The sequence below is a fragment of the Henckelia pumila genome, chromosome 4, assembly GCF_033568475.1.
Source record: "Henckelia pumila isolate YLH828 chromosome 4, ASM3356847v2, whole genome shotgun sequence".
In the NCBI taxonomy this organism is placed as follows: domain Eukaryota; kingdom Viridiplantae; phylum Streptophyta; class Magnoliopsida; order Lamiales; family Gesneriaceae; genus Henckelia; species Henckelia pumila.
In genome coordinates, this window is record NC_133123.1 from 141,252,889 (window position 1) to 141,264,808 (window position 11,920).

At 32.0% G+C, this 11,920-nt stretch overlaps 2 protein-coding genes across 2 annotated transcripts; both read right to left on the minus strand.

Moving 5' to 3' along the window:
- Positions 1–379: 379 nt before the first annotated feature.
- LOC140864738 (isoflavone reductase-like protein) lies at positions 380–2,671 on the minus strand. The gene is made up of 4 exons (XM_073269078.1): positions 2,396–2,671; positions 2,147–2,281; positions 1,015–1,252; positions 380–886 (listed from the first exon to the last, which is right to left on the minus strand). Exons 1-4 carry the CDS (start codon positions 2,576–2,578, stop codon positions 513–515), a joined length of 930 nt encoding a protein of 309 aa, XP_073125179.1. The 5' UTR covers positions 2,579–2,671; the 3' UTR covers positions 380–512.
- A 2,660-nt stretch (positions 2,672–5,331) lies between these two features.
- LOC140861912 (isoflavone reductase-like protein) lies at positions 5,332–5,709 on the minus strand. Its single transcript, XM_073264914.1, has one exon. The coding sequence runs from the start codon at positions 5,707–5,709 to the stop codon at positions 5,332–5,334; it is 378 nt and encodes a 125-aa protein (XP_073121015.1).
- Positions 5,710–11,920: the final 6,211 nt, after the last annotated feature.

Here is an 11,920-nt window from a genome sequence, read left to right on the forward strand (position 1 = left end):
AAAACATTAAACTATCTTGCAAGGCATAAAAATATATTAGGTAAATACCTAACATCAAATAATTTAAATAATAATTTTATACTTCATAAATAAAATTCATAAAACCATTAAAATTATTTAACACAATAAATAAATGTATATTTAAATACATGAAATATCAACTTTTAAATATTCACACATGCAACACATAAAAATATTTAATTAAGAATAAATTTAAATCATAAATAATAAAATACAATAACTTAAAATGCATTTAATAAATCATGAATAGATTTATGGATTTTTCATATATTAGGAACAAGTAGTAGTTTTGTTTTGTTGGTTAATCAGTAAAGATTTGGGATATAATGACAACGAAGAGTCAATAGAAACAGAGAAATATACAGTTAGCACACACATTTATTTATTATTCATTAATTAATTAATTAATTAATACACACAACAATAACATAGACGCATGCATCACATACTATATATATAAACTAACACCTTGAAACAAGATTTAAATATTCTTAAACAAACTGATGAAGATACTCTTCCACTGTTTTGTATTCAACCTCTGGATAAAGCTCCGAGGCCTCAATCCCGAATGTGGGATCGATCTCGTAGTTTGAAAAAACCCCCTTCACAAAAATGGAGTGGTTGAGTGACAGCAAGAATTTGCTTATATAGTTTGGAGCTGCTGCAATTTGTTTCAAGATTTGCTCTTCGTGAACATACTCTTTCTCCAGTGTTTTACCAATCTTCTTCTCCCATAAGGAAACAAGATCATTGAATGAATAGATATTCTTGGGTGGGTTGATGTATAGATTCTTGTTCAGTGTTCTCGGATCATCCACTGCTTTGATCGTATATGTCCCAATATCGTGCTCATAATTGAATACAGCTGCATGCAAAGCAGGGAACAAATTAATACGAAGAAAAAGAACCATTTATTTCTTAGATTAGATGGATATATGATTGATTTAATAAAATTAATTATTCTGTATGAAAAAAAAAATATATGATACGTACCTTTGACGTTACCATCTCCTAAGATAATCACTTTATCTCTTGGAGGAGCAGTAGCGCCTGGTTGAATTAGCGTTGAAAGCGAATAGCCTGCGAAATAGTTGGACGCCACATAGGTGTAAGGTATGCCTTGTGCTTCCACTGCTCTGCGGATTTGAGCTTTAGTTTCAAATACAGACTTCACTGGTTCGACCCCACTAGCACGATCTACATCGTTACCGAATTCCGAAGGCAAGAATCTCTATACAACAAAAATGGTACGTAATTTGGATTTACACATCACAGTCTGCGCGGAATACAGATTTCACTTGCTAATTCTCATGGAAATGAATTCACCCATTTTCTTTTTGGATGGCATGATTGTTATGGATCTTTCCCAGAATTTACCTCATGGATTATATTCTTCTGTAACGCTGGTTCTTAATTACATTCCTCCAAAGTTTAGGCAGTGCTTGATCCATAGCCGAGACCTTATAGATTTAAATTGAATTTGGTTGAGTAGATTATGAAATTTAATTTGATGGATTCCTTACTTGATGCATGGGCTCTTTTTGACAATATGATATTATAAGGCAGCCCAATCATATTTCAGACATTACCACCACTCTAAGCTATTAGTGGATCCATTGGATATGATCACATATACAAAATTGGGACTGTCGGGACATATCATGCAATTGAAGCAGCTGGCGTGATTTGTTCTGGGTTTATTCTTCACCGATGAATTTATAAGTTTCTATTTATTTTGTAAAATCAAAGACTGGGATTAGATTTTAGACATGGTTGGATTTGTTTTAAGGTAATCTGTGAATCTGCTGAGATTCTGGTACTTCAACTTTTGGACAAGTCAAATTTATATAAATTAAAGCAACATACGTAGTTTTGTGAAATTTTGTTAGAAGCCGAGAATTAATTATTACAAGTTTTCCCAAGCAATCTACCTCAGCCTCTTTTGGTTGTTTCGTATCAGTTACTGAATTATACATCCGTGCGGATTAATTTTCCAGTTGATTAATGTCTTCTCGTGCCCTTATATCTAGATATGAAATCAACCCAAATTTAAGAGTCAAACAACTTACACCACATGCACAAGAATACATCATTGATATACAAGAGGAAAAATGAAGCCAATTACCTTAACATTTCCAGCCTCTTTAATAGCAGGAATGATCTTCACTTGATCAGCCAACTGAAAGAGACCAACAGTGGATATGACCACATCCACTTGCTTTATAGCCTTCACCAAACTCTCCTGATCATTCAAATCACCCTGCATATAAAAACAGAAGTCCCCAATCAATCAAGAATATTCCTCGATCGATCCACGGAGAATAAGGGAAGCAATTTTCTTTTATCAAAATAAATACAAAAACGTAATTAGTACAATAAGAATTGTGACACCAGAGTTCTTGAAACCATCCACGATTTTGCCTTTAACAGGATCAGAAACGGTGCTCTCTCTGAACAAAGCAAATGTGGGGTGGCCGGATTTAACACTTGCTTCCAACACGAATTTGCCTATGGACCCTGTTCCTCCGATGATCAGAATCTTGCTCCTCTCGCCCATCTGCTTGCCCCCTTTTTTTTTTGGTCAACTCAAGAAGTACTTGTGATAAAGAGATGTGATTACTTGATATTAAAGAATATATGGGGTGCTATGTTGCGTCTCGTGTAAGCCTATATATACACAACTCACGATATATAATATAGGTTTTATTTTATTTCATTTTAAAAGGCTATATTTAGGAAAATATCATATCTAAATTGAACGATCAATATACATGTGGGGTACTCCATTAATGTTTGATCAATAGATCTTGATTCTTGCTTGATCTATTATTAAATAATATAATATATTAATATGGAGAAAGCGACGTGAACTCTTCTCTCTCTGCGTCCAGATTCTCTTTCGTCTCTCTTGAAATCGTGAGACGAGTGAGAGAATATGCGGTGGGGGTTGGCGGCAGCGGCAACGATCGTCTAAAATTTTTTGGAGAAATATTTCAAGAGAGACGAAAGAGAATCTGGACGCAGAGAGAGAAGAGTTCACGCCGCTTTCTCCATATTAATATATTATATTATTTAATAAAGAAAAGTGGCATGGCTGCCACATAGATTGGGTGCACATAAGTGCTCACTAATTATTTCTCACAATATCAAATTTATATATATATATATATATATATACCTTAGGGTACTAATTTAACACTCGACAAAAAACACATTTCATTTTTCATAAATTTGTTAATAAAAAATCTATAATCATCTATTTTTAAAAATTACAAACTTTATCGTTGCAAATCTTTGACCAATGTCGATTAGTTTAACTGAAATATTGGCATGAGTACTTTTAGTCTATTATATCAAAGTAAATATTTAAAAATATATCAAAGTAAATATTTAAAAAACAAAAAACATATAGGAAATTAAAGAAAGAAAAAGAAGATTTCAAATTCACGTTCTATCTTAAAATTCAAACATAACTTTTAGTCTATTATATCAAAGTAAATATTTAAAAATATAGTCATTGATAAATATAATATAAATAATTTTTTCTGCATATCAATTATATCACTTGGTCAATTGACCTCATTCGTGTGCCACCTATATCTGATTAAAATATAGTTGTATTTTATTGGTGGGTGAAATATATTTTTGGTTTTGTATTTTTTTTTAATTTTTGTTCCTATTAATAGTGGATTATATTTGTATTTTTAGTCCTATAACTTGTATTTTTTTAATTTTTGGTCATGTTAATTATAAATTTGTCATTTTACTCCTATAACTTTATATTGTTTTCTTTTTTTTATCATTAAACTTTTATTTGCTTTCTTTTTCAGTCTTTTTTTATTACCTCAATACATGATAAAATCCAACCAAAAAAGGATCAAAAATAAAAATAAAAATAGCATACAAGTTAAAAGAATAAAAAATGAAGCAAATCTATTTGACAATAAATTTCGAATCTCAACCACTTATTTGTTTATGTTATAATAATATGTGGTTAGAAGTTAAAAACCCCAATCTACTAGTTTTTATGTTAAAATCTATTTGGCAATAGATTTCGAATCTCAACAACTTATTTTTTTAAGTCAGATTGAATTCACCGTAATATGTATCCTCTAAATCATCCCTTCAAAGTTTTTTAGGTTGTGTTTGGATTATTGAATTATTTAAAATATATTAGAAAAATGCACGTACGTTGCATGTATCAACAATTTTTTTTATTGAAACCAAAGTTATCAAATTTTGAATTTTTAGTTTTATTAAAATCAAGTCAAATTTTGTAGCATATTCATGTCATTTGATTATATATCTTGTTCTTAAAAATAGGAGTATTCGTCACTTTGAAGGATATCAAATTTTTTTCAATAATTTTTTTTGGAAAATATAATCAAAATACATTTTGCCAAATTTGCAGAAATTCTGGTTTGAACAACTGACAATTAACTGCAAGCTTCTTGTAGAATTTAGGCAAATTTGTTATGGCCTTCCCACAAGGGAAAAAAGGAAAATAAATCTCTGTTTTTCAATGGAGTATTACATTAGTCTCGCGGTTTTTAGTAATTCTTTTTAAACAAATCAAATTTATGAGGTCATCATATAATATCTTTTTACCCGTCTGATTCTATATATGAATCTTGATCTCAAATATATACAAGTCAATGCCCAGTTCTTTAATTTGCATTTCTTGGTAAAGGAACACAACAGGTGACATGGTTTTTAATATTCATTGTAAGATTGGAAACTTATCGCTTTACGAAAAGTTCATGTTGCGAACGTAGTCGGAAGAAGATAGCAAGGATCTATGACCACAATAAACGCCACACTGCACTACAATTTATTTTTTTTAAAAGATGCACTATTTTTAGAGATGGATTTTGTAACAACTTGGTTAACAGAATTAATTAGATTTACTCTTTTTTTGACATGGGAAACTGCAGTCGCTATTTTGCGGTGCGCTCTGGATAAAGCCCCGAACTAACGCAATTGCTTGCAAACTACGCTAGTCAGGTAAACCACACTAGGCAAACCTTGTGTGACAGGCTAGCCCAAGAAAGTGTTGGTAAAGGAAAACGAACTCCTGACCTATGGCTAAAAGTTTACCTACTCCACCAACTTGAACACCCCGTAAGTGCATTAATCAGATTTACTTGTTTTCTAAGTAGTATACACAAAACAGAGATAGAGTAGAAATAGAGAAAATAAGCAGAAACGCACATTTATTCATTAATAATTAATAATAATAATTAACACACAACAATAACACAGGCAACAAACACACATACTGTAACACAACCTTGAAACAAGATTTAATTCTCAAACAAATTGATCAAGATACTCTTCCACCGTTTTGTATTCAACTTCTAGATAGAGCTCCGTAGCCTCAACCCCGAACGACGGATCGATCTCGAAGTATGTCTGATCCCACTTAACATAGATCGAGTGGTTGATTGAGAGTAAGACGTTGGCAGGGAATGGAGTTTCAGCAATTTGTTTCAAGACTTGTTCTTCGGGAACATACTCTTTCTCCAGTGTTTTACCAATCTTCTTCTCCCATAACGCAACAAGGTGGTTGGATGAATAGATATTCTTGTGTGGCTTGATGTACAGAACCTTGTTCAATGTTCTTGGATCATCCGTTGCTTTGATGGTACATGTCCCGTCTCCCGATATCGTGCTCATAGTTGAAGACATCTACAAAGCGTGGACAAATACAAAGAAAAGACAACATCAGAATGGTATGTAATTCTTTGATGGATGATTAATTTGTATATATTTTTGTTTATTAGAGCCTATTTTTACGATGTTTTGATTGTTCTTATTTGAAATTTTGTTTGGATTTGAGAGTGTAAGCATTACTTGGTTATATTGTATTTCAATAACTTTTAAAACTGTCCATATTATATTTCAATATCTGTTATTAAAGTTTGTAAATAATTATGTTACTTGTAGACATATTTTTTTGACAGTTTGCATGCTTCATCTTTCGAGATTTTTCATTGATAGTGAAAAGGTTGTGAAATAATCTCGTGTTAGCAAGTTGCAACTTTCAATCGTGGTGTTTATTCATGCATACAATTAGAGTGTCTAGCTCATGACACGAATGCCATATTCAGATATTAATAAGTTGTAAAGATGAACAAAGATTGATCCAACGATTATATTATCAAATTTAAATGGATTGTTGGAGAGAAAATTCAAGTAATTTATTAATTTTTTTTTTTATCATTATGCTTATAGTTTGTAGTTTGAGAGATTGAACTTTGATTTTTTTAAATCATCATGGAGTTTCGTGGTATGTTTACATTATGTGTTGATAAAAAAACAATATTAATTGTTTAAATTTTATGATGATGTATTGAACTATTCATTTTGTAGCTACTCAGTCGAGTATGAACTTTAGGTACCCTAAGTGTGCACAACTTCATTTTTTTGAAAATTTTTAAAAGTGGAGAAACTCAATTATAAATAATCTTAGATTCAGCATAACAAGTAGAAATTGTAGAGCGTTCTTCGAATAAGTTGAGTATGATATTCAGATAATTGAGAAGTACGTAAAATAAGTCGAGTGTATATATTTTCGTTTTTTATGAGTACGTGTTTAAGAGTGTAGAAAACAAGGTACAAATAATATTTTTTGGAGAATGTGTATTCATAGGTCGAGTGTGTGTATTCAATTGTATATCTATTCGTGCCACAAATGTCCAAATTATTATATAATTATTCTGAATTTGAGATACTTTTGAACCTAATTTATTTTTACTTGAAAAAGTGTATCTTAGTGGTTCAAAATTTTATCTTGATAAGTAGAATAACTTATGCTAAATTAGATCTCATGAGTACTCTTATTTTTCATGTGTTGTGTCAAACTCTAAGATCACACATGTTATTTTAATAGTTGAATTCAAATACAAGCATCGTCTTATCATATTCAATATTTTTTTAAGTTTATAATTACATCTAGTTACATAATTGTAGACGTTGGAATTGAATAGTATCACCACATATGATTTAATTCTATAATGAGAAATATACATTACTTTTCTACATTTGTCAAAGTAGCACACATGATATTAGATTATCAATATCAATGTAATTGGGTGACAAATAATGTTACATTGAAATATCATCATAAGCATCATAATGTCTGTTATGCATTAAATCATAACATCTTCGCATTAGTGCAAAAAATGAGTCTTTTATACCCAAGTGCTTCTCTATTTGTGCCAAAAATATCCGACATTATTCCAAATTAATATAAAATGATTCTGAATCCAAGATAATTCCAACCTAATTTATTTTCACTTTGAAAAGTCTATCTTAGTGGCTCAAAATTTTATCTCGGTAAGAAGAACAACTTATGCTAAATTAGATCGCATGTGTATTCTTATTGTTCATGTATTGTGCTAAACTTTGAAAGGATAATTATTCCTTGATATCTTTCCATGTTTTGAAAGATTGTATTAATGTGTTTTGCCTTTCTATGATTGTTAGTTAATATTGTGAAAGATTTATTGTGATATTTTGCCTTTCTTGGATTGATATTTTTTCCTATCTAAGTGTTTGAGATATTTTAAATAGGAATTGTTTTATTATAGAATAAGATATTCATATTTCTTAAAGAGCTTAAATATTTACTTGATTATTTTGTAGGAGATATTATGCACTTATCATAATATATCTTTATCTCCTAACTTAATATTATTTCCTTATCGTTGTAGATTGGTTCAAGTTTGAAAGGAAATATGATCAAGTCTTTTTGGAGATAAGCTGACACGCTTAAATAGAAGAAGAGGGTGTAGAGATTGATGCGGCTTGGAAAAAAACGAGAGAGAGCAGAAAAGAGAGATCAAAGCCGTAGATGAGGATTTGAGCGTACAAAATAAAAGACACAACCAAGTGAGATTTTTTAGAGAGCTTTTGAGCGTACATCACGAGAATTCAGAATACATATTTGAAGCTCGTTTCTACAACCATTGGTCGTGGTCTACTTGATTGTCGTTGAAGATTTGAGAGCATTGAAGATTCAAGAGTGTTGCTCTCGTGTGTTCGGCATCAAGGATTCATCTCCGTGTTTCTGTTTATTTATTCTACTTTGTATAGAATTTTAGGAGATGATTTTATTTGTTTATTTTCTCACTCGTTCTTGAGAAAATTGAGTTTTGAAATAATTCACTAGTTTTAGGGTTTTGTAAACTCTTTGATTTATTTTCTAGTGAAAGTTTTGCCCTGCAAAAGTATTTTATACTTTTGCTTAAATATTTGAGTCTGATTTTTTTGGTTGCTTATCTATTTTATTCATACTTTCATAAATTCTGATGCATGTTAATCAAGGTGTTATTGAAGATGTTTTCAATACCTTGTGACAACATCTGAATCTATTTGTATGTGCAAACTTTTATTACTTTAGTACTTGTACATATTTACTCTTGAGTATTTATATTGTTGGTTTGCTGTTACTATTCACGTTTTAATATTTCCGCTGCATGTTGTGTAGGATGTTGTCAACATCTAGTGACAACATCTTATTCTGATAGTTTTTATGAACCATGATATTCCTTACAAGTGGTATCAGAGCCTACTCTTGATACACTAAGAGCTGATTCTGGATTATTTTTTCAGGAATATTATGGAGTCAACAACAGCAAACTTATTCTTCAAACCTCAAGAAGTATTTGAATTGGATTTGGGAGATGACTCGATGTCACTCATCACAAAGAAGTTTGATGATTATCTGAAGAAGATGAGGGAGACAAAGAAGACCGATCAGAAACTCAATGCTCCACTTTTTCCGGCTGCTAACAAAACTCTGAAAATTGGCGGGCCTGATCAATCATCAAAGAAGTTTCCTGATCCTCCAAAACCAAAGCCACAGCCTACTGTTCTTGTAAAGTCTGGAAGGAAACGTAAGTATGTTTGTCATTACTGTCATAGACCTGGTCATATCAAACCATATTGTTTTAAGTTGCAGGAATATTACAGACAGAGATCTGCATTGAAGATGTTGCCTAAGGTGTTGCCAACACCCTCCCACAACATCTCCAGAAATATATCTACTGTGAAGAAAGGTTTGGGGTACCAAAAGCTGATATTAACCATTATATGATTTATACTGCTTTGAGAACTAATGTTTCAGGTGCTTGGTACTTTGATAGTGGAAGTTCACGTCATATGACAGGTTCAAGACAATTTCTCACAGATTATGTTGAACTGAAAAGTGGGAAAGCGACTTATGAAGGAGGTTCACAAAGAAATATCGTAGGAAAAGGCACACTGGATGTTGCTGGTTTGCCTAAACTTTGCAATGTGCTACATGTTGAAGGACTAACTGCAAATTTAATAAGCATTAGCCAGCTTTGTGATGATAATTTGGATGTGCAATTTGATAAGAAATTATGCAAAGTTTTTGATAGCTCTGACATGTGTTTGATGACAGGTACGAGATCGTTTGATAATTTCTATCAACTTGGAGAGGAGATGACATGTAGACATTCAAAGGTGGATGAATTTAACCTATGGCATCAAAATTTGAGACATGCAAACTTCAAAAATTTGAAGAACTTAAGTAAGTTTGATACTGTTAGAGGTATGCCTAATCTAAAATCTGGAATTCCATTTAGTTGTGAAGCATGTCAAAAAGAAGCAGACCAGGGTGTCACACCAAATGTTGCCAACATCTGAGACAACACTCTGTCTTCAGCTTGTACATTTGGACTCGATGAGTCCAATGGATGTGGAAAGATGTGGAGGTAGGAAATATCCTGTTGTTTGTGTAGATGATTTTTCACTATATACTTGGGTAAGATTTGTGAGAAAAAAATCAGTATTTGATGTTTTTAAGAATTTTCTCACAAGGATTGTGAATTTTCACAAATTGAAGGTGACCAGAATTCTTACTGATTATGGTAAGGAGTTCGAAACTCTTCTTTTGAGAATTTATGTGATAAGAAAGGTATTTATCATGAATTTTATGCTCCCAAAACCCTACAATATAATGAATTTGTTGAAAAAAAGAATATAACTTTACAATAGATGACTAGAGTGATGTTAAGTTCTGAAAATGTCTCAAAATATTTTTGGACAGAAGCCTTAAACACATCATGTCACACGTAAAATTGAGTATTCTTGAGGAATGATTCTACTATGACTTCTTATGAAACTCTCATGGGAAAGAGGCCGAACCTTAAGTACTTTCATGTTTTTGGCTGTGTATATTACGTTTTGAATTATATTTGATCATTTTGCAAAGTTTGATGCTAAAAGTGACAAGTGTTTGTTCTTAGGTTATTCTTTGGATATTCAAGCTTACATGATGTTTAACTTAAGAACTCGAACAATTTTTGAGTCTATTAATGTTGTTTTTGATGACTTTGCAGATCTGAAGAAGAAAAATGTCGAAGATGAAGTTTATGATCTGTTTGAAAATTATGGAAATTTAGATGTTGTCCAAGGTGTTACAACACCTGTGACAACACCTCCTACAGAATCTCCAGAAACAAAAATTTGAACAATCCACTGCTGAAAATGAGGATGAAGACAGTGAGGTCATTGGAGATGTGCATGGAGATATGCAAACCCGAAGGAAAGAAAATGTGGATTATCGAAAGATGGTTGGACTAATTTGCATGAACTCCACGTTTTCACATGTAAGATTTTCGTGCTTTGTGTCAAACAGTGAACCCCAAAAGTTTGGCATTGTATGGATTGTAGCAAGCATCACGTGCATGGTATGGAAGATTAACCAAATACTTGCTCAATCTTGGATTCAAAAGAGGTGAGATTGATAAGACATTGTTTGTGCAAAAGTCTCAAGGTAATATTCTTATTTGCCAAGTTTATATGAATGACATAATCTTTTGTGCTTCTTGTGAAAAACTTGTCGATGAATTTGTGAAGTGCATGTCGTCTACTTTTGAGATGAGTATGGTTGGTGAATTGAATTATTTCTTGGGATTGCAAGTGAAACAAATGCATGATGGAATTTTTGTGTGTCAAATACAGTGTGCTAGAAATCTTGTGAAAAAGTATTTGAATGAAAATTGTAAACATATGCGTACACCAATGAGGTCAAGTGAAAAACTGTCGAGGGAAGATGTTGTCAAAGGTGTTGACAACACCCTCTACAGAAGCATAATTGGAAGTATCTTGTTTTTTGTGATACTGGGCTAAATATCATGCTTAGTTGAATATGTACATTGATAATTCAAGCGTTATTGATATATGCAAAAATCCAGTACAACACTCTCGAACCAAACACATAGACATTTGACATCATTTCATTAGAGATTTGGTCGAGAAAGGCATGATCTGTATTGAGTTTATTAGAACGGATAACCAATTAGCTGATATTTTCACCAAAGCATTGGATTTTGAGAGATTTTCTAGTCTAAGGAAGTCTCTCAGTTTGTGTGCATTATAGATAGAACTGAGATGTTGTCTGGAGTGTTGCCAACACCTAAGACAAAACTTTTTCATGCATGTGCATTTTTAGGATCTTTAGGCATTTTGCATGCATGCATTCATTTTGTTTTGTGATGTGTTGGATACTTTGTAACCATTGACCAGTTTTCACTTAGGATTCTCTGAAAAAATATTTTTACAGTCGAATGAAGCTTAATGGATAATGAGTTCTGGCAAAATTACTGAGTAGTGGAGGGATGTTCGTATATTCCATGATCTTGTCCCAAGTGAAAAGTAATTTTGCAAAATTGCTAAGTAGTGGAGGGATGTTCGTGTATTCCATGATCTTGTCCCAAGTGAAAAGTGATTTTTCAAAGTCAGAAACTCTAAATAACAAAATGGTAAAAATGAAACCATCTCAATAATCAAATTTGATTGAAGATCAGAATGGAAAAAGCTACCTAAAGGAGTCCAATAAAGATCGTTCCTTTAGTGTACAGGCTAC